The sequence below is a fragment of the Otolemur garnettii genome, unplaced genomic scaffold (assembly GCF_000181295.1).
Source record: "Otolemur garnettii isolate 467f Iridium unplaced genomic scaffold, OtoGar3 scaffold00114, whole genome shotgun sequence".
NCBI classification, from domain to species: Eukaryota; Metazoa; Chordata; class Mammalia; order Primates; family Galagidae; genus Otolemur; species Otolemur garnettii.
This window is the reverse complement of record NW_003852509.1, coordinates 6,607,999-6,629,218: the sequence shown is the minus strand read 5'-3', so window position 1 is coordinate 6,629,218 and position 21,220 is coordinate 6,607,999. Positions and strand designations below refer to the sequence as shown.

The following is a 21,220-nucleotide window of genomic DNA, read 5'->3' as shown; positions in this document are numbered from 1 at the left end:
AGGAAAAGGGAAAAGGAGGGAGAGGAGAGGGGGAGGGGGAAGAGGGAAGTCAATTATGAGATCTCACATAATGTGCACAATGTGAGGTGCTCAGCATGTCCCCTGGGTGAAGGGCTCAACTTGAACTTTACCTTGGAAGTGAGAACAAGGTAACTTAAAAATTTGTACCCTCATATTAATTTTAATAAAAAATTACAAATTATGGTTCTTTTAGATCAATCTCTGGACATGTGCTGGTCTAGGTGCACTAGAATCATGTGGTAACATTAAAGATTTCCAGGGTCTTCTTCAAAGATTATGATTTAGGATATTTAGGGAATGGCCTGGGAATCTGTCTTTTAAAAAATTTTCCAAGGTAATTATATAACAGGTTTTGAAGATAGTACTTTAGATTCTTATTAGTCAAATGGATGTCCATTCAAAGAAAAATTTGGCTCAGTTATGATTTATTGATTATTGGTAATTTCCTTTCATGGGAGCTACAGCTGTGTATATGCTCTATTCTTCTGCTGGATCATCAGGCCAAAAAAATATATATAAGAATGGAATATACACTTGCTACAGGTGGAAAAAGTGTGAGGCCAGGGACTAGGTAAGTGATTACAGATAAAAAGACAATCAGTTATTGGAGTTCAGAGTAGGAGAAGAGTCTAGACATATAGGTCATCTAATTCACATTATCATCTATCCAGTCTTGATGTGAAGGCAAGATCTGGTTTAATTGGGATGTTCTTTTTTTTAAGAAACAAGAGTCTTACTTTGTCACCCTCAGAAGAGTGCTGTGGCATCACAGGTCACAGCAACCTCCAGCTCTTGGGCTTAGGTGATTCCTTTGCCTCAGCCTCCCAAGTAGCTGGGACTACAGATACCTGCTACAATTCCTGGCTATTTTTTGTTGTAGTTGTTGCAGGTTGGCCTGGGCCAGGTTCGAACCCTCCCCCCTCTGTATATGGAGTGGGCACCCTACTCACTGAGCCACAGGTGCCGCCCAATTGGGATGTTCTTGTCCCTCATTTGACTATGCAGAAATTGATGAATTTGGTTCTGCACCTTTACATACAAATGAATAAAAGGTTTACTTTTTAAGAGGGTGTAGAAGTGGGAGAGAATTATTCTCATATGGTCCACCTGAGCGCTCATTCACTTTGATCAGTTTTTGTGCATATCTGGATTTTTTTCAAGGCAGCCTTCATGTCTTTGTTACGGAGACTATAGATCAGTGGGTTCACAAGTGGGGTCACTGAGGAATAGAACAAGGTGACAATCTTCTGTATCCCAGCTGGATTTCCAGAGGTTGGACTGATGTACATCACCATAAGAGTTCCATAGAACAGAGACACCACAACTAAGTGGGAACCGCAGGTGGAAAAGGCTTTCTTTCTGCCAGATGCTGAAGGGACGCGTAACACTGCTCTGAGAACCAGGCTGTAGGATGCAAGTATGAAGAAGAAGGTGACGAAGATAATAAGTGAGCTCAACAGAGAACAGGAGAGCTCAATTCCAGGTGCAGAGGTGCAGGACAGGGCCAGAAGAGGACCAGGGTCACAGAGAAAATGGTCAATGGTGTTGGGGCCACAAAAGGGGAGTTGTGTGATAAAATAGATGGGGACTGGATAGCAGAGGAATGCTGTTACCCAGCAGAGGGCCACCAAGTTCATGCAGAGACGATTGCTTACAATGGTAGGATAATGGAGAGGCCGGCAGATAGCCATGTACCTATCAAAAGCCATGAGGGGCAGTAAGAAGGTCTCAGTGGTGCCCATTGAGAAGAAGAAGTAGAATTGGAGGAAGCAGGCTGTGAAAGAGATGGTTTTGGTTTCAGAGAGGAAATTCCCTAACATATTGGGAACAGTAGTATTGATGTAGCAGATCTCCAGGAATGAAAAGTTGGCCAGCAGGATGTACATGGGGGTATGGAGCCTGTGGTCCAATTTCACTGCACAGATGATGGCCCCATTTCCCATCAGGGTCAGGATATAGGACACAAAGAAGAGCATGAAAAGGAGGACCTGAACCTCTCTGGAGCAGGGAAAGCTCAGGAGTACGAATTCAGTTACTGTGTTGATTCCTGAGACATTCATGGCTTCCTAAGGGGTAGAGAGGAAAAAAATGACAATTATACAGATGACCTTATCCCCTATTCCTCAGGGAGATTTCCTTTTATTTTTTGAACATTGCTATATTTCTTACTTTCTGCTATTCTATTAAATTAGTGATAATCTGATTATACTGGTGAAGAGTGTCAAACTTTGAAAGTGCTTGATATGATCAAACTTAAAAATTCTTGGACATTCATTTCTCTTTCAGTTTTCTGACAGTAAATGACAGAACCTTATGCAATAAGCAACTTGCATTCGGTTAGTAATAGTCCTTAAAAATGGGCATAAAGAGATATGAAATTTATATATTCGTGTGTACAAAATGAGACATAAAAGCCCTTTCATATTGGACAGGGAATTTCAATTCCATCAATGTTTGGTATCAAAGACACAAATGTTGGAAGAAAAGGAGAAAGATAGCAAATAACACAATGAAATCTGTATATCTTTCATTTTCATTATAAATGAGTATTAGAATTATCTGTGTTAGTGTCTTAAAATAATCCAGACAAAAAATGTCAAATGTGCTGTCCTGTCTTCAGTGTTCATCAAAGTTTGTTATCTCATAAAACCTTTGAATGTTTACATATGTACATAACGACTTTCAATTTCGTCCTATATTTTACTACTTGGGCTACAAATGTCTACAAACTCCTGATCTAGGCATAACTCTGTCTATAGACATAAAAAATGAGTGCTGGATCTAGTATATTATTTTAATATCTTGATATTCTTTTTTGCATTCTCAGGACTTCTATAAAGGTCCCTATTCTTCTGGTTTGTGTATAACACAGTCACAAATGTCAGATGTTCCCAAGCACAGACCTCTGGGTTCCAAGGACAAAGGAAGCCATAAGATGCCTCTCTGGACAAGTATCTCCCTCTCATTTCCTCCCCCCTTCAGTTGCTCAAATCCTGTTGTGGGTGTTTTGAATCTTCATGAAAATTTGCTTTTCTGAGTTAGACTTACTTTGGGACAAGGTCTGACTTCCATTGTGAGAGCGGTAAAACAATAGCAATTTCCTGAGATTCTTTGTCAATTGTTGGGTCCCAATTTATTAATTTATTTTTGGATCTTTTTTGTTAAGGGAGACAGTCATCACTGACCTAAAGTGAAAATGATGGAGTGATGATGTTTATTCAGGAATATATAATTGCAGAATAGAGCCCTGGACTTTTTTTAATGAAAGTACTCTGGCTAAGAATATTTACTAATTTATTAGTTTCAAAATGCGGCAGAGTCCCGATAACATAATATTGAATCTTTAAGAATGACCTTGATTATTGCAATTAGTAACACATAGCAATTTGGAAAGAGATTCCAAATTTTTCACATCATATTTCTCTTTAAGGTTCTTTTAAAGACTGTGAACAGATAATGTAAAATAGCTGGAATTCCTTCGTAGCAGGAATTAGTTACACAGAAGCCAAGGAAACTGTGAAGAAAGAGTGAAAAAAGCAAGAAATATTTGGTGACTAGTGTGTTGTGGTTTCTATTGTTTTTTTAAGGGCACTCACCATCTGGCATGCTCGATCATCTTGTTTCTCTCCCTTCTCTCAGTGGCTGATCATTTGCTCTTTGGAAGAACCAACAGTACTAAACTCTGGAGAGCTGATAACTCCTTACAACTACTTTGTTAATCCTATCCAGATGTCACTTTGCTAGTATCTTTGTTCCCCTAAAGAGCTGGTTCTTCCTGGGAAAAACTGGTTGATAATGACAGAATTCACACAGTACTGAGGCTTCTCTGTCACCCTCATATATCTTATTTCCCTAATTTTCCAGCCCTCTTACTTGAAAAGATAAATCTCCTTTCATCCATTTATGTAATTTGAGGGCTTGTTCTTATAGCTTCACAAAAGAAATCTGAGTTAAAAGGTACACCCGAGAGGTGTCCTATGTTTTTATCTCCTTTGAATCCATCTTTTCAAACAATTGGCAGATTTGACTTATAATCTTCTCTTTCCACAGCAGCAAAAGGCAGACAGGGTGGAGGGCATGGTGTCATTGGCAGCCAGGAGCCACAATGGGTCTTAAACTGTATGGCATGGAGAGAGATTGGCATGTCTGCTGAAATAGAGACTCATCTATGCTGCTTTGAGACCTATGTCTTATTTATCCTAAGACATGAGGGATATAGTCTCTTATGGATTCCAAAGATGAGACTTTATCAGGGAAGATTATCTATTGCATACAAATTTTTCCTTCCCTCAGGAGCCCATTATTTTGCTCTTGAGACTTAGTTTCTCCCAGGCTGATCACATCTTCTCAGATTCTTAGAGCAGATGTTGATTTTTTTTTCTATTAACAGCTTATTGTTACAATGCTGCAAGCGCTGCCGCAACACTTGGCTTGGCTAGAACAAGAGGTTTTTGCTTATTTGCCTGTTCTTTCACATTCAATTTTATTCCCTTTTTGAGTCTGTCTGGAAGTTTTAGACTCTCTCACTTATTATTATCAGAGTTAAGACATCGAAGTTCTTATTCTATTTCCTATTGATTCATATAGCGTCTTGAGAAAGGCTGTTTTCTTTTTTCTCTTTTGACTGTCTGCAAGCTCATTCATTCTTTATTCTGCTTGGTAGATCTACCTTTGTTATTTGAGAAATCTCTATACTGTTCTCCATAGAGGTTGTACTAATTTACATTTCCATAAACAGTATCTAAGTGTTCTGTTTTCACTGCATTTGTACCAACATCTACTGTCTTTTGATTTCTTAATAAAGGCGATTCTACAAAAATGGTGGTGGTTTACAATGGCTGTGCATCTGCAGCAGAGCAGGTCACCACCACCTTCAACACCATCTTCATCAGGGTCGGCTGTTGCTGTGTACCCCGTAGAGTAACATGGCTCTTTGATGGCTGCTGCAGATGCAGTTGTGGCTGCACCTGCTGCCATGTTAGACCCTGGGTAACAAAGCCACACTTCTCATCACAGCTACTGGGTCAGGGTCCTGAACCAGCTGCAGCAATCTCAGCTTTGGTACAGGCTGCCACAGCCACTACAGTTAAGCACTCCCATCACCCACAACAGCAACTGTATATTGAGCTGGACAGATCTTTGAGACATGGAGTTTTTGGTGTTATCTGGTCACTAACACATCCAAGAGAAGTAAAGGGAGTAGCTCTCAGAAAGACACCCAACATCTTCCAGAATCTGGTCTCTTGCAAAAGGGTTTTCTGAGAATTGAGGATTTTTTTTTAACATGATAATGTATTTTCTGCCTTGACATACTCCAACTTCCACACATTGACTATTTTAGAGAAATATATGTTGTTATAGAATTGATGCACAGTGATCCATGCAAAGTTATTGTCTCTCCTCAACCACTCAACTCAAATCATGTCAAAGTTTTTCTTTATCTCCTTTCAGTTGGCACGCAGAAACTAAGCCAGGGAATCTCCTTGTGAACAGCAACCATATTGTCAATATTTGTGGTTTGGGATTGGCCAGAGTGGAATAATTAGAAGAGGCTCGTCATATGACTCAAGAAGTCATTACTCAGTATTATTGGGCTCTGGAAGTACTGATGGGCAGCAATGCTATTGACATCTAGTGTGTGGGATGTGTCTTTCATTGCAGAGCTACTAGGATGAAGAATATTGTTTCAGGCACAGAGTCCCATTCAGCAATTGGATTTGATTACGGATCTGTAGGGCACACCATCACTGGAAGCAATGAGGATGGGTTGTCAAGGTGCTGGGCACACATACCGAGGGGCCCTCATAAACAGCCTTCTCTTCCTGTACTCTGTACCCTAGCCAGGCTACACAGGAAGCTGTTCATCTCCTTTGCAGGATGTTGGTCTTTCATGGGCCCAAAAGACTACCCACTAAGGATACCTTAGCCCACCCTTACCTAGATGAAGGGTGACTATGATATCACGTGTATATGTATAATTGTTGTTTTTCTACCACTACTGCAAGAGTTTGTACCAGTGACTAAGCATGTTACCAATCCCAAATTCAATGACACTTTTGAGACCTCAGTTTTGTCTGACTGATAAAAGAAATTATTCGCCAATTCAGTTTGGAACAGCAGATGGGAAACAGGGTATCTCTCTGCCTTCACCCTCAGTCTGCTGCTTTTAAGAGCTTTATTAGTTCCACTGTTGCTCAGCCGTCTGAGATGCCCTCATATCCTCTGGTGTGTGACTGATGGTGGAGGATAATGTGCTATTGGAGATGTAATGTAGCTTTGCATTGGAGTCTGGGATCTGCAATTCTGGAGGTTAATCATGCTGGTAGTGTAATTTTACTAATGAAGCTTTACACTAACAACCATTACTTGTGTGGTATGAATAATATTTAGAAATGTTACTAGACTTTTAATATTGTAAAGTGGTTGTGCTTTTAGAGGAAACATATTTTATCCTGACTTGCACTTGTTTTATGAATTTAGCACAGCTGCCATAGCTCACCTCAGAATAAAAGAGAATAGAACCAAATTTGGGAGTTTGGGGCTTTAAATTTTTGTTTTTAATTTTTATATTTTGGCTTAAACAGAAATTTATTTTCTCATCATTCTTTTTTTAAATTTGAAAAAAAAATTTATTTCAGGTTAATATGAGGGCACAAACAACTAAGTTACAATGTTTGCATTTGAGTCTCTTATAATTGTGTCCTGCACCCAAGAGGTGTGCTATATACCCTTACATTGTGCCCATTGTTTCTATTTTTTTAAATGAAGTGAGACTGTTCACACATACACAGACCAAACACACACAAAAGACAGTCATATATTTTGACATGTGAGCCATTCCTAAAGATTTGGAATTTTCTAAAACTAAAGAATATTGGTCTTTGATGCACCTGAAAGAATACCCACTAAGGATACCTTAGGACACCCCTTGCAGATATCTTGCCTGCAACCAATCGTGGAGCCATGTGAACTGAACACCTGAGGGAATGCCACCAAATGATCAAGTCCCGTAATTATTTCTTATTAGAGCAATGATGGTGATATCTAAAATTCAATGTTGTGGGTAAAGAGAATGAATTTTTAAAAATTTCAGATTAATATATGGTACATCTGATTAGGTTACATTGTTTGTGTTTGTTAGGTAAAGTCTAAGTTGTAGTCAAGCCCTTCACTTAGGAAGTGTGCCATATATCCCTACATCGTGTCCTTTAGGTGAGAGCTTAACCAATCCCCTACCTTTCTCCTCCCTCATCCCCACCCCCCTCATTTAGTTGTGTTTTTTCTTTCATGTGGGTGTGTAGTTGTTCATTTACTAGTTTTATATTAGTATTGAGTACATCGGATGCTTGCTTTTCTATTCTTGTGATACTTTACTTAGGAAGATGTTCTCCAGATCCTTCCAAGTAAATACAAAAGATGTAAAGTCTCCATCTTTGTGGCTGAATAGTATTCCATGGTTTCAGGTCCTATGTTTAAGTCTTAATCCATCTTGGGTTAATTTTTATATATGGTAAGGGATAGAGATTCAGTTTGATTCTTTTGAATATGGCTGTCTAATTTCCCCAACTCCATTTATTGAATAGGCAGTGGCATACTCAAATAAGCTGATAGAAAAAAAGATTGTCATCTAAGTATTTTATATTCAATAAGACTATTTGTTCCCTCCCCCTGCAAAAGACATCCATGGGTAATCAAAACCTAACAAAATTTATTGCTAGCTAACTTGATTACAAACAATATTAATGGGAGCCCTTCAGGCAGAAATAAAAGGACAGTAGATAGCAACTTGAATCTACACATAAAAGTAAGAGCACTAATAAAAGTAATGACAAAGGTACATACAGAAGTAGTTTTATTTACTATTCTTTTCTTATCTGATTCAAAAGAGAAATGCATAAAATAATAATTATAAAATACTGTTAGTAGGCTTATTATGTCTGAAGATGTCATTTGTATGACAACATAAACAGAATGTAGGATTATCTCCTTCATGTTTATGTGGATGGAGCTGGAACATATTCTTTTTAGCAAAGTATCTCAAGAATGGAAAAAAAGTATCCAATATACTCAGCCCTACTATGAAACTAATTTATAGCTTTCATATGAAAGCTATAACCCAATTATAGCCCAAGAATATGGGGAAAAGGGAGAGAGAGGTGGGGGGAGGATGGGTGGGTGATTGGTGGGACCACACCTATGGTCTATCTTACAAGGGTACATGTGAGTTTTTCTAAATGTAAAATATATAAATGTCTTAACACAATAACTAAGAAAATGACAAGAAGGCTATGTTAACCAGTTTGATGAAAATAGTTCGGATTGTATATAAAACCAGCATACTTTACCCTATGACTGCATTAATGTACACAGCTATGATTTAATAAAAAAAAGAAAGTAGGGAAAATAAGGAGCTATATTGAACCAAAGCTTTCATATGCTGCTGAAATTCAAATTCAAATTAGATTATTTTAAGTTAAGAAATTAATGGCAGATGTTCATATAACAATAATCATGCAGTACTTGTCTTTTGTTATTGGCTTATTTCATTGAGAAAAATTTCTTAAAAACCCCTCAAAAATAAAAGAAATGAAATTTGTAATAAGAAATATGACATTTGGTAAAATAAATGTGTTATCTATTTGAATAAAATAAGAAATATCTATTTAATACAAGAATGTATAATAAGAAATATCTATTTAAAAAAAGGAGGTGGTAATGGAGAAATAGAATTCAAAAAAAAAAAAGGTAGAGGAAGCCATCCTTCCAACTCATTTTATGAGACCAGTATTATTCTGAAATCAAAACCAAGGCTGTCACAGGATAATAAGCTATAGACTCAAATACCTTATGAATATAGATGAAAAAGTTTAAAAAATATACTAGCAAAAGAAATGCAGCAAAATATATAAAAAAAACCTTAATTATACATTATGTCTGAATGGGATCTAACCCGGGAATTCAAGGTTGGCTTAGCTTTGAAAACCATTCGGTGTCACTTACAACATTAATAAAGGAAAAACACATGATCATCATAACATGTGTAATAAAAGATTATTAAGATACAATATTCTTTAATGATAAAAATCCTAAAAAAAATGCAAAGACACTAGCATTAAGAGGGAATGTCTATAAAATACCTATAAATAATATCATACTTAATATGAAATACCAAAATCTTACCCCCTAAGATCAGGAACAAGCCAGGGATTTCTGTTCTTAACATTAGGCTATGGCAATTAAGCAAGATAAAGAAATAAAAGGCATCCTAATCCCACTTACAATAACATCAAAAAGAATAAAAAATTAATTTTGAAAAAGAAATTAAACACTTAAGCTCTAAATTGCAAAACTCTTTTTTTTGAGACAGAGTCTCACTATGCCCTTGGTAGAGTGCGGTGGCATCACAGCTCCCAGCAACCTCAAACTCTTGGGCTCAAGTGATTCTCTTGCCTCTGACTCCCAAGTAGCTGGGACTACAGGGGCCTGCTGCAACACCTGGCTATTTTTTGTTGCAGTTGCCAGTGTTATTTAGCTGGCCTAGGCTGGGCTTGAACCCACCACCCTTGGCGCATGTTGCTGTAACCACTGTTCTATGGGCGCCGAGCCAGACAATTGCAAAATTTTGTTGCAAGAACCAAAGTAAATAGGATGAGATCCCAAATAGTAGATTTGGAGGGATAACATTATTAAAATGTCAATCATCAAGTTGATCTACAGTGTAATTCCTAATACCATCTCTATCAAATTCCAGCTCCCCCTTTTTATAGAAACCAGTCAACTAATACTAATATTCATATGGAGTATTTTTTTTTTTTTTTTTTGGCTGGGGCTGGGTCTGAACCCACTACCTCCAGCATATGGGTCCAGCACCCTACTCCTTTGAGCCACAGGTGCCACCCTAATATTCATATGGAAATACAAGAGACCCAGGATATTGAAAATAGTCTTGAAAAGAAGAATAAAGTCAGGGGATTTGCATTTCTTAACTTCAAACCTACTATAAAAGTATAGTAATCAAGATTGTGTGTTACTAACATTTCAGGATAGACATATAAATCAGTGAAATTTAATTTAGCATCTAGAAATAAATTATATTTGTGGTTAACTGATTTTCAATACAGGTGCTAACCTTTCAATAAAGGAAGAATAGTCTAATCAATTAATACTGAAACAACTGGATATATACATGCAAACAATGAAGTTGAACTCCTCTTTCTCCCCATATACAAAAACCATCTCAAAATTTACCATAGATTTAAATGTACAAGCTAAAACTATAAAATTCTCTGAAGAAAACATAGGTGATGTAGGGTTATGCAGTGGTCTTTTAGGTATGGCACCCAAAGAATAAGAAGCACATCTACATCTAAATAAATGAGACTTCTTCAACATAAGAAAACTATGCTGTGGCTCGGTGCCTGTAGCTCAAGTGGCTAAGGCACCAGCCACGTACAACAGAGCTGGCGGGTTCAAATCCAGCCTGGGCCTGCCAAAACAATAATGACAACTACAACAAAAAAATAGCTGGGCATTGTGGTGGGCACCTGTAGTCCCAGCTACTTGGGAGGCTGAGGCAAGAGAATTGCTTAAGTCCAAGAGTTGGAGGTTGCTGTGAGCTGTGATGCCATAGCATCTACCGAGGGTGACAGCCTGAGGCTCTGTCTCAAAAAACAAAACAAACAAACAAAAATACTGTGCTGAAAATGACAACATCAAGAAAAGTAAAAAGCAACTCACACAATGGGAAAAATATTTGCAAATCATATATCTGAGAAAAGACCTGTATCAAGAGTATTTTTTAAAATATATTTTCAGTAAATGTTTTATTGTGTTGGTTTATGGAAATTAGGGAAACAAAGGATTCATACCTTATTTTTCAAAAGTAACATTTTTAGAATCACAAATTATATTGAAATCTTTATACCAAGAAAGTAAAAACAAAGATCAGAAGAACTAAACAGCATTTTTGTATGTCAAACAGAGAAATACATGTACATGAATAAATTGAAATATAGCAAATTCACATAAAATCATTCACATAAAAATGCAAATTATATTTTTGATATATTTCCAACCTAATCACATAATACAAGTTTTTTTAATAGGCAGAGATATTAAATAGTACAAATGTGTGTTTATGGTCAATGAGGTCATAAGAGTAGGGTCATAACCCGAAAGGACTGAGATCCTTATAAAAAAAGGAACAGAAACTAGTACCCTTTCTCTGTGTGTGCACACAGAATAGTGGACACAGTGAGAAGACAGTGAGAAGACAGCCACCTGCAAGCCAGGAAGAGGTGCCTCTGCAGACACTAACCCTGCTGGCAACTTCACTTTGGACTTCCAGTCTCCAGAACTGTAAGAAAATAAATTTCTGCTCTTTAAGCCACCCCACTTTTGGTATTTGGTTATAGTAGCCTGAGCAGACTAACATAGATATATGAAAGAGAAATTAATACATATGTTCACACAAAAATGCATGCATAAATGTTCACAGCAACATTATTATTTTAGGCCAAGAGTGGAAATAACCTAAGTTATTATATCTACCAACTGATAGATCTACTGATATCTACTTATATCCACTAAGTTATTATATCTACCAACTGATAGATCTACTGATATCTACTGTTATCTACTGATAACATACCATAACAAATGGTATGTTATTCAGCAGTAAAAATAATAAAGTACTCACACATGCTAAAACATTGATGTCTTGTTCATGGATAAACATTAACAAGCAAAGTGTAGGAAGCCAGCCACAAAATACCATACATAGTATAATTCCCTTTATATAAAATGGCAAGGATAGATGAATTCATTTAGTTTAGAGTAAATTAATGATTGCCAGGGAGTGCTCATCGGTACAGAATTTTTTAGTTTGATATGATTAAATTATCCCCAAATTTGTTCTTGGCAATGGTTGCATAGCTATGTGAATAAACTAAAAAACACTGAATTGTATACTTTACAAGGGTGACGTTTATGGTAAAACAATTAAATTTCAATTATATTATTATGAAAACAGAAAAATAATTTAAAAATTTATTTCCATCATAGAGTTTAGTCTCTCTGAGGGAAAGGAGGAAATCTTAATAATCTGGATTACTTTAAAAACTATTACAATGCCAAGATGATATACTACAGAAATGTTTTAAATGAATGGTTGTATAGGGCACCATATGTGCTTTTCTTCATATTTGCAATTCTTTTTGCTATGTATAATGTCTCAAATATAAGCACATAAAGAACTTTAAAAAGAGACTTATACATTATAGATATAATTTTTTTTGGCAAAGCAATAATTGGGTTATAATATGCTTGTTGCAATCTAGTATTTATTCAGTTTGGTTGATTGGTACCAGGTGTCTTTTGAAAGAAATGTGGATATGGTCTCATTCTATGTTATTTTTGAGTTTGGTAATTCCTAAATTTGAATGTAGTAGTTTCAATTCTCTCTGTATATTATAAACTTTAGGGGAAATTTTCTAAATACTTGTGCTTAGGCTCCATCCCAGTTCTGAGTCAAATGGTTGAGCATCACTGTTCAGATGGAGGTGGGAGTCAATAGGAATTCCTATACTTGCTTGTAATCACTGTTACCCTTTCAGAGAATCTATTGTAGGTTGATACTTTTCAAATTTTAACATGCATATAAATTCTCTGGGGATGTCTTTAAAATTCAGAAGTCCTGGTATGGGATCCTTAGATAACTGCTTTCTAAAAACTTGTCCAGTAATGCCCAGCTGATGATGCAAAGACTACATGTTTAGGAGACAGTGTGTGGAATATATTTTAAAATGGGCAGAAAGGGAAGCATGGCTAGTAAGAAGAAAATGAAACAAAACATTATGACATTATTAGATAAAGGGATTGATAAAAGGAGATAAGGAGGTAATTTTTAGACATTAATTTTCATCTGTGAAACTTCTCTACTGATTTGATTATTGCTTAATGGTTTGCCCAGCCAGTTCAGGTTGACTTCACTTTCTTCTTTGAAAGTTCTTTTCTTTCATCCACAGGACATATACAGATTGTTACAGAGCTAGTATAGTTTCTTAGATATTGTCCTGATATCAAGAATTATAGAATATAGTGAGAAAATATGAAGAAACATACTTGTTTTATTTAAATTGACACCAAATAAAATTATAAAGTACTGTGTTCAGTTCTGAAATTACAGAAATTAATAAAGCATAGTTCTTATTCTCAAGTAATTTACAATTTAATAAGGATGGGAAACATCTGGACATTGGTAAACAGCTAAGTATAATACAAGAAAGAATGAAAAATATTTTAAATAGAAGTATAAGTAATGTGCTATGGAAGAGGAGAAAGGCTTCATTGATGACATGGCATTTAGGATTTTGAAATGTCTTTTTTGAAAAATTCACACTCACTTGCTAGTTTCTTGACTTCACTGACAAGAGGCTCACAGGCTGATCTTATTTGGAAATAACTCAATAACATCGCACAGCAATTTCAGGAACCTCCTAGAACTTTCTTCAAGGCATCCTTCATTTCTTTATTCCGGAGGCTATAGATCATGGGATTGAAAAAAGGGGTCAAAACCGAATAGAACAGAGTTGTAAACTTCTGCATGCCCTCTGCTTGTCCTGACCCTGGGCTCACATATGTCATCATGACTGAGCCATAGAATAGAAACACCACAGCCAGGTGTGAGGAGCAGGTGGAGAAGGCCTTCTTCCGGCCAGCAGTGGAGGGCACCTGCATCACAGCCCTCAGAACCAGGGTGTAGGAGCCAACAATGTAGAGGAAGGTGGCAAAGATGAGGAGGGAGCTCATGGTGCCACATATGAGAACAGTCCCTGGGATTGGGACACAGGCTGAAGCTAGGGCCAGCAGGGGACCAAGGTCACATAGAAAGTCATCAATCACATTTGGGCCACAAAATGGCAGCTGGGTAATGAGTATTACAGGGATCAGAAACCAGAGGAAACCATAAACCCAGCAAAAGACAACTAGGCTGCTACAGAACTTAGCAGTCATGATGGTGGGGTAGTACAGGGGGTGACAGATTGCCAGGAACCTGTCGTAGGCCATAATGGAGAGAAATAAGCACTCTGTGGTGCCCAGAGAGAAGAAGAAGTACAACTGGAGGAGGCATCCAGCAAAGGAGATGGCTTTGGTCTTGGAGAGGAAGTTGGCCAGCATGTTGGGCACATCAGAGTTGACATAGCAGATCTCCAGGAAGGAGAAGTTGGCCAGCAAAGTGTACATTGGGGTGTGGAGCCGGTGGTCCCAGTGCACTGCACACACAATGGCTGTGTTTCCAAGGAGAGTTAGGAGGTAGGTCACAAAGAACATGGAAAAGAGGAGTATCTGTATTTCCCTGCGACAAGGGAAGCCCAAGAGGATGAAGTTACTCACAGTATGGGAGATGTTCCTGGCCTCAGAGGTCATTTTCTTCTATCCTGTGAGGATTGCAGCATGCATTACACGTGCAGGAGGTGCAGGAGGAAGGATGCCTCCTGATTTCTCTTGAAGAGAGTGAACACTGCTGGTCATTAGACGGGGGTGCAGACCAGTGGCTTCTTTTTGGATTAGGTACCCAATAATATAGTTGTTGAGTATACACTTAACTTCTGTAATGATTCATGCAGAAACTGTATATAAGCCACTGTTCAACGATGTGGCAAATATGCTTAAAGATTTTGAAAAAGTCCTGTTAATTAAAATAAAAACAGAAATTCAAATATTTCCTTTTACATTCCTTAGGGTGTTGCCTGGTGTGGACGACTTTGAACACTGGCTTACATAATACAGATAGGAGGCTGGCCAAAGCCACTGAGATATGAGTTTTGATATGATAATTCACTTATAAAACACTAGAATTGACAGATTTACTGAACAAAACAGCAATATTATCCAAGTGACATAAAAGAGAAAACATGAGGCTTCAGGAGCTAAATATGAAAATAATCACATAGTGACAAAGTGACTTTATGCAAGTTACAACCCAACTACATGAAGTGACCATTTCTAGGCCATGATTAGTATCTATTCTCTACCTATGGGATGACATGGGCTCCAGGCTTTGATATTACCAGAATCATTCAATAATACGACTTTAAAAGGTATAGATTTCTGGGTTCCAGCCTAGAGTTGGGACCAATAGAATGGCTGAGTATGTCTTAGAGACATGGAGATATGAGTTTGAATTCTGGTTTTGTCACTTTGTAAACAGTGTTTCCTCAGGAAGGAACTTAACCTCTGAGATTCTTTATGAAATGTAAATAATAGTGCATACGTAGCAAGGCTGACATGAGAATTATATAAAATAATATATATGCAAATTTAGTTTATAGATTATAAAATACTGTAGAAATGTGAATGTTATAAACTGTCCAGCAATTATTATGCTAAATGTTTTACTCCTTTGTTAATTTTATAAGGGAAACTGATTTCAAAACACAAAAGAATGCTTTTGGTCTACGTAATTTTAGCCAGTAAAAGGTTAAGTGCATATGCGAGGGGTGTGTCTGTAAACATGTGGATATTCACATATATAAGAATATGAGTGTACTCCCCAGCCCCTCAGAACATAACAAAGATGCAACTTCTAACAAGCTTTCTTTTAAGACTGTTTTTTTGGAGGAAAGAGGGAAATGTAGATCAAAGGATACAAAGTAGCAAATACGTGGGATGAACAAGTCAAAAGATTTAATGAACAACATGAACACTATAATTAATAGTGTATTGTGTTCAGGGTTTTTCCTCAATGAGTATTGCAGCTGCTTTTGCCACAGGAGTGGGGTTGGGGGAGTGTAACTTTGAGAGATAATGGATACATTAATTTGTACTACTATAGCAACCATTTTACTATGTATGTGTCTTATAATGTCATGTTGTATATTTTAAATATACACAATAAATCTTATTTTTAAGAAAATACTTTTTTGGTCCACCAGACATATCAGAGCTCCATTTCTTCCCTGGCTAGATACCATTAAGTTTTCATTTCCTGATGGCTATGCTGTGATTTGTTTTATGGCCACCTAGGTTTCAAGCTGCAAAGCTTCCTGGTGATCCCTTCTCACACTGCCACCCATCATCCAGCTCCCCTGCTGAACTTCCTGAGGAAGTGAGGCTCATGCTGTACTTAGATGATCAGAACAGAGCAGCACCAAAAAGCATGGTTTCAAAACAGGCCACTTCATGGAAGTGAGGTTTGGGTGTAATCGTTTTTCTCTCTGGTATTCTTTGATTTAATGGTTTATTCAGCCCTGATGAAACTGGCTATTTTTTGAATATAGAGAAATAGAGAGAAATCTTTCTAAATTTTAGACTTTCATTTAGGCCAAAATTTAGCCCAGAAGAATTTTGGTATATGGACCTTCATTCGTGTTTCACTTACCTTTTTTCCTGCTGTCCCATGTGGAAGCCTAGAGCTCAAATGCTCTGTCTTCCTAATCCTAAAAACATTAGTTCCCTCAGGAAAACAAAAAAAAAGTCCAATAAATGTAACCTACAACATCTGTGAAGACTGGAGTGGTTTCCCTTTGTCATGTTACCATGCAACCAGGGAACATGGTCAGGTGGTGTGCACGTGTGCATACACACACACACATACACACACACACCCACCCACCCACCCCTCAGATTTGCCAGAGCAGCATTTACTGTGAAAAACTCATGGACCCAGGACCACAGGTGTGCAGGTTCCCTTTGTCAATTATAACAGTGGCACTCAGAAATCTTAGGATGTGACATTCCAAGAGGGGCATCCCAACATTTGGGCTGGGAGTGTTTTAACTGCATGACTGAGGAAGCAATAACTCCTCTCTTAATGTAATTAGAGCTGGATATAATATTCAAATGAAGAAAACTTGGCTCCAGTTCTGTTTTCAGGCTCAGAGCTGGTATGACTGGAGGCTGGGGTTGAAGCTTTGTTGTTGCAGCTGTAGGAATGACAAGTTAAGAGAAGGATGCTCTATATCAGCAGGGATAGAGTAAGTGATTGCCTTGAGCTCTGGGCTCCAGCTGCTTTCCCATGCTGCTTTGTAGGAGGCAACGTTCTCTGTAGAAGGGCAGCTTGAAGGGGATGAGTTTTGGACAGATTAACCCTTATGCCTAAAATGTATTATTGGTTTTGGCTTTCCTAATTATGCTCTAGGAGAGCCATAGCAAGGATTATTAACACCATTTCATATATGAGGAGATAAAAGCTTAAAGAGGTTAAATGCTTGAGCTCCTAAACTAGTAAGTGATAGAATTAGGATAAGAAGTCCAGGCTTTTTGTCTCCTACACTAGCATTTTCTCCCTATTTTAAAGGACTTCCCACGTAAATGTGTCCAAAAAGTCACCATCCCAGGGAAGAGGTACACAGAGCTAGTGAAATGATCACTCTTGGTGCTGTGGATATCATCACATCCTCTGAGGGGAAGAGGGTAGGGTCTTCCAAAGACCCTTCAGATTGTACCACTTTGGTGGAATTAAAGGTTTCTTCTCTTTATTTTCATTTTACATGAATATCTTATTTTTATAATAAGAATAGTTAAAAAGCATACAAATAATACACAACATAGTTTAGCTTTAAAAGTTGAACTTAATTTATCATCAAATATGGTCATAAAATGGCATCAACTGGTTATTGAAGAGTGGCTCTGGTGCAAGTGTTGTGTCGTGGTAGTAATACAGAAAGAGGTGATCCCTCTCCAATGAACTGAGCTGAGAAGAGCAGAAAGGTAGTTATTTGCAGCGTCTCTGATATGCAATATTCAGCTCCTCTTTGGTTATCTCTAACCTGAGGCAGAACACCCCACATCCATTTACTCAAAATCAAGATCAATGATTAAGAAAAAAATAAATGAAAACAAAAAAGTGACGATATTAAGAAGCAATGATGAGCACTGATACACTGGATAAGAGGATACGGGCTGCTGTTTCTTTGCATTTTAGGAGGCTATAATTATATTTTTGGTGCCCTTGATTTGTTATTATTTCTATTATTTTTCATTTTTCCATTAATATATGCTATCCTCTTTTCTCCTACCAACTCCCTGTGACTCTATTTTCTACTTGTTTTTGTAGCACAAAGAAGAATTGATCAGTGTGGTATGTGCCAGGGGATACACTTAAGAGAACTGGACATTGTCTCTTGTTCACCTATTTCTCCTGTACCCTGGAGGAAATAAATTGTTGCCTGATCTTCTATTTCTTAGAATAATGTATTGTTCACATTCACTGGCCTCAGACAAGTCATTGGTTAGCATGGAACCTTAAAAATCACACTTTGTTCTTGACTGAATCTTGGAGCTGCAAGAGACGTTATTGGCTCTCCAGCCTCCCTTCTACCAGACTTTAAGGGCCCCTCTCTTCTACCTCCTTGCTGTATAGTGTCTGCTGGAGTAATCATTGGCAAAGAACTCTTTACAAATCAAGACAGGGCGTAACTTTTAGAGCATATTTCATTTTTAGAAGTTGTAATAAACTTCCTTGTCCTTTCTTACATTCCTGAGTCATTTTCCTATTTTGATTTATTATTTTCATCTTCTGCCTCAAGGATGGGAATTCATTATGTTCCCATCATATGTACATACTCTGTTAGGATTTTGAGTATGCATTATCTTCCTTGTTCTTCCAAAAATGTACGGAAGTAATAATTGAGTCATGGGAAGGCTGACTAACCAGCCCAGAAGCTCCGACAGTATGTAGCAACACTAGGCAAGATTTATGTCCTTCTACTGTATTATACTGATTGTCAGAGTAAGTCTACATAGCAACACTTAAAAATATGTGAGGAAGAGGCTGAGAAGGGTGGATTGCTTGAGTTCAGGAGTTAGATAGCAGCCTGAGCAAGAACAAGATCCTGTCTCTAAATAAACAAACAAATGAACAAGAAAATCAGATGGGTGTTCTGTTGGGGGCCTATAGTCCCAACTAGTCTGGAGGCTGAGGCAAGCGGATCGCTTTGAGGTTGCTGTGAGCTGTAATGCCAAGGCACTCTACCCAGGGCAACAAAGTGAGACCATGTCTCAAAAAATTTTTTTTTATTTTTGGGAGGTGCCCATGTACCTGAATCATCAAAGTACTTTGGTTTCTTCTATTGAATATGGAATAATTTCCAGGTGCTCAGCATCCTAGATGCTGCCTTTTTTTTTTTTTTTTTTTAAGAGACAGAGTCTCACTTTGTCACCTTTGGTAGAGTGCTGTGGCATCATAGCTCACAGGAACCTCCAGCTCTTGGGCTTAGGTGATTCTCTTGCCTCAGCCTCCCAAGTAGCTGGGACTATAGGTGCCTGCCACAGTGCCCAGCTATTTTTTTGTTGTTGCAGCTTGGCTGGGGCTGGGTCCAAACCCTCCACCCTTGTTATATGGGGGCTGGCGCCCTACCTACTGAGCTCCAGGCGCCACTTGATGCCCTTTGATTGCTAATTTTTTCCTGAAAATATGTTAATAATATGTTAATAAAGCCGAACCCAGTACTGTGTGAATGGTATAGAGGTGGTAAAAATAGCAATAAAGAGGTATTATAACCTATTTTGTTCTAGGAATGCACGCAAACTTAGGTGGGCATGGGTCTTTTTAGCAGTTAGCTTTAATTTTGACTTTTGGTTAGTTTCTGCATGTTACTTCTTGTCCACGAGAACTTCCTTAAAACCAGTTTTGCCTATCTGCTGCTTATACTGTTAAGTTTTTGAAGTGAGAGAAGTTAATAATTAAATTTAGCAAAGATTTCAGTTTTAAAGACCTTTTAGGCTTTGCATTGACTTTGAAAGTACTATCTTCCTATCTTTATTCCCTACATATTTGATAAGTATTTTTTGTACATTTCATTTAAGTCTCTGATTAAAATGTGAAGAACATGATAGATGCTTTTTCAGCTCACTTTAAACTTTTTCTAGGCAAATATCTATTATTATCAACAATTGTATATAGATAGCTAAGCTATAAATAGGTAAATGGTACAGAGGTGGTAAAAATAACATAGCATCTCTAAAAACATCCTGGCATATATTATTAGACAGATGTTTTCTAAAAAATTTTCAAACCACCTATTGGACTTGATTTTTGCAACATTAAAAGGCTGGTACCTTTGTTCAATTTTAGTATTTGGAAATTTTCTTTTATGTCCAGATTTCTTTAAAAACATCAATAATGATTTTAAAATCACATCTGTAAATTCTCTCAGCCCCCTGGGATATAATTTGCCTAGGGGTAGGGAACTTAAGTTATTTAAAATAATTGAGTTTTACTTGATTTTCAGGTCATTTCTCTTATATGTTTGTCTTTGGAATGAAGGCCATCCTCTGCAAGCATCCGTATTCTAATTTATGATGGGTCTGGTGCCTCTCACTTCAGAGAGCAGGAGATGGCCTTCTCTTTCTGTTCACCTTTGTGTCATCTCATAAACCAAGCAAGCAAGAAGCCCTACTCACCACAATGCTGTCAGCTGAAGTTTGACCTTCTCGTTTAGGACTTAATCCAGTGAAAAGATTCCTATATTCTTTTCAATTTTTAAAACAATCACTTTATTTCACTATTTTGTCTGCTCTGTCTCTGTTTTGGTCTCTCTCCTCATAGTAATTTTTTTTCACAGGAAATGACAAGATAACAAGATGACTCGGGATTTCTATTTCTGGATAATTTAAGAACTGGCTATAATACTACCCATCTTTTATAATTTTAGTGCTTGTATAATTAAGAAATAATACTTTGTGACATGTTTTCAGCAAAACACTTTTAAAATAACATTAGCTTTTTGATCACTGTCCATTGCGAAGTTTAGTTCATTTTCTATTAACTGTGACTTTGATACCATTTACTGAACAATTATGTGAAAGGTAAAACCTTTTCAGGCTTATTTTCTAAACTCCATTTTTATTTATAGCTTGAATGGCCCAAACCATTTAAGAAATTCAACACAAGTTTACTGATTGCCTACTAGTTTCTTGTATGCTTTTTAATGCAATGGATGTTTTAGAACATATATTTATGCAGGTGCATGACAAAATGTCTTTAAACTGAGAAATACTACTCTTTTCAATAAACTTAAGGGGCATTTTATGAAATAAGTATAAAATTCAAGTGTACGTTGGGGGAGTTAAGTCTATAACATGAAGGTTGTTAACATAAACACAAAAAAATATAATTTTTCTTTTGCTTTTTAAATGAGAAAAGATGAATACTTATGATACCAATGGATGAAATGACACTCAGAAAAACTTGTAG

At 37.2% G+C, this 21,220-nt stretch overlaps 2 protein-coding genes and 1 pseudogene across 2 annotated transcripts; 1 reads left to right on the top strand and 2 right to left on the bottom strand.

Moving 5' to 3' along the window:
• Nucleotides 1–1,136: 1,136 nt before the first annotated feature.
• Nucleotides 1,137–2,081, bottom strand: LOC100952540 (olfactory receptor 11H6-like). The gene has a single exon (XM_003797342.1). It carries the CDS (start codon nucleotides 2,079–2,081, stop codon nucleotides 1,137–1,139), a length of 945 nt encoding a protein of 314 aa, XP_003797390.1.
• A 2,045-nt stretch (nucleotides 2,082–4,126) lies between these two features.
• LOC100952214 lies at nucleotides 4,127–6,290 on the top strand (annotated as a pseudogene).
• Nucleotides 6,291–13,506: 7,216 nt separating this feature from the next.
• Nucleotides 13,507–14,448, bottom strand: LOC100951903 (olfactory receptor 11H6-like). The gene has a single exon (XM_003797341.1). The coding sequence runs from the start codon at nucleotides 14,446–14,448 to the stop codon at nucleotides 13,507–13,509; it is 942 nt and encodes a 313-aa protein (XP_003797389.1).
• Nucleotides 14,449–21,220: the final 6,772 nt, after the last annotated feature.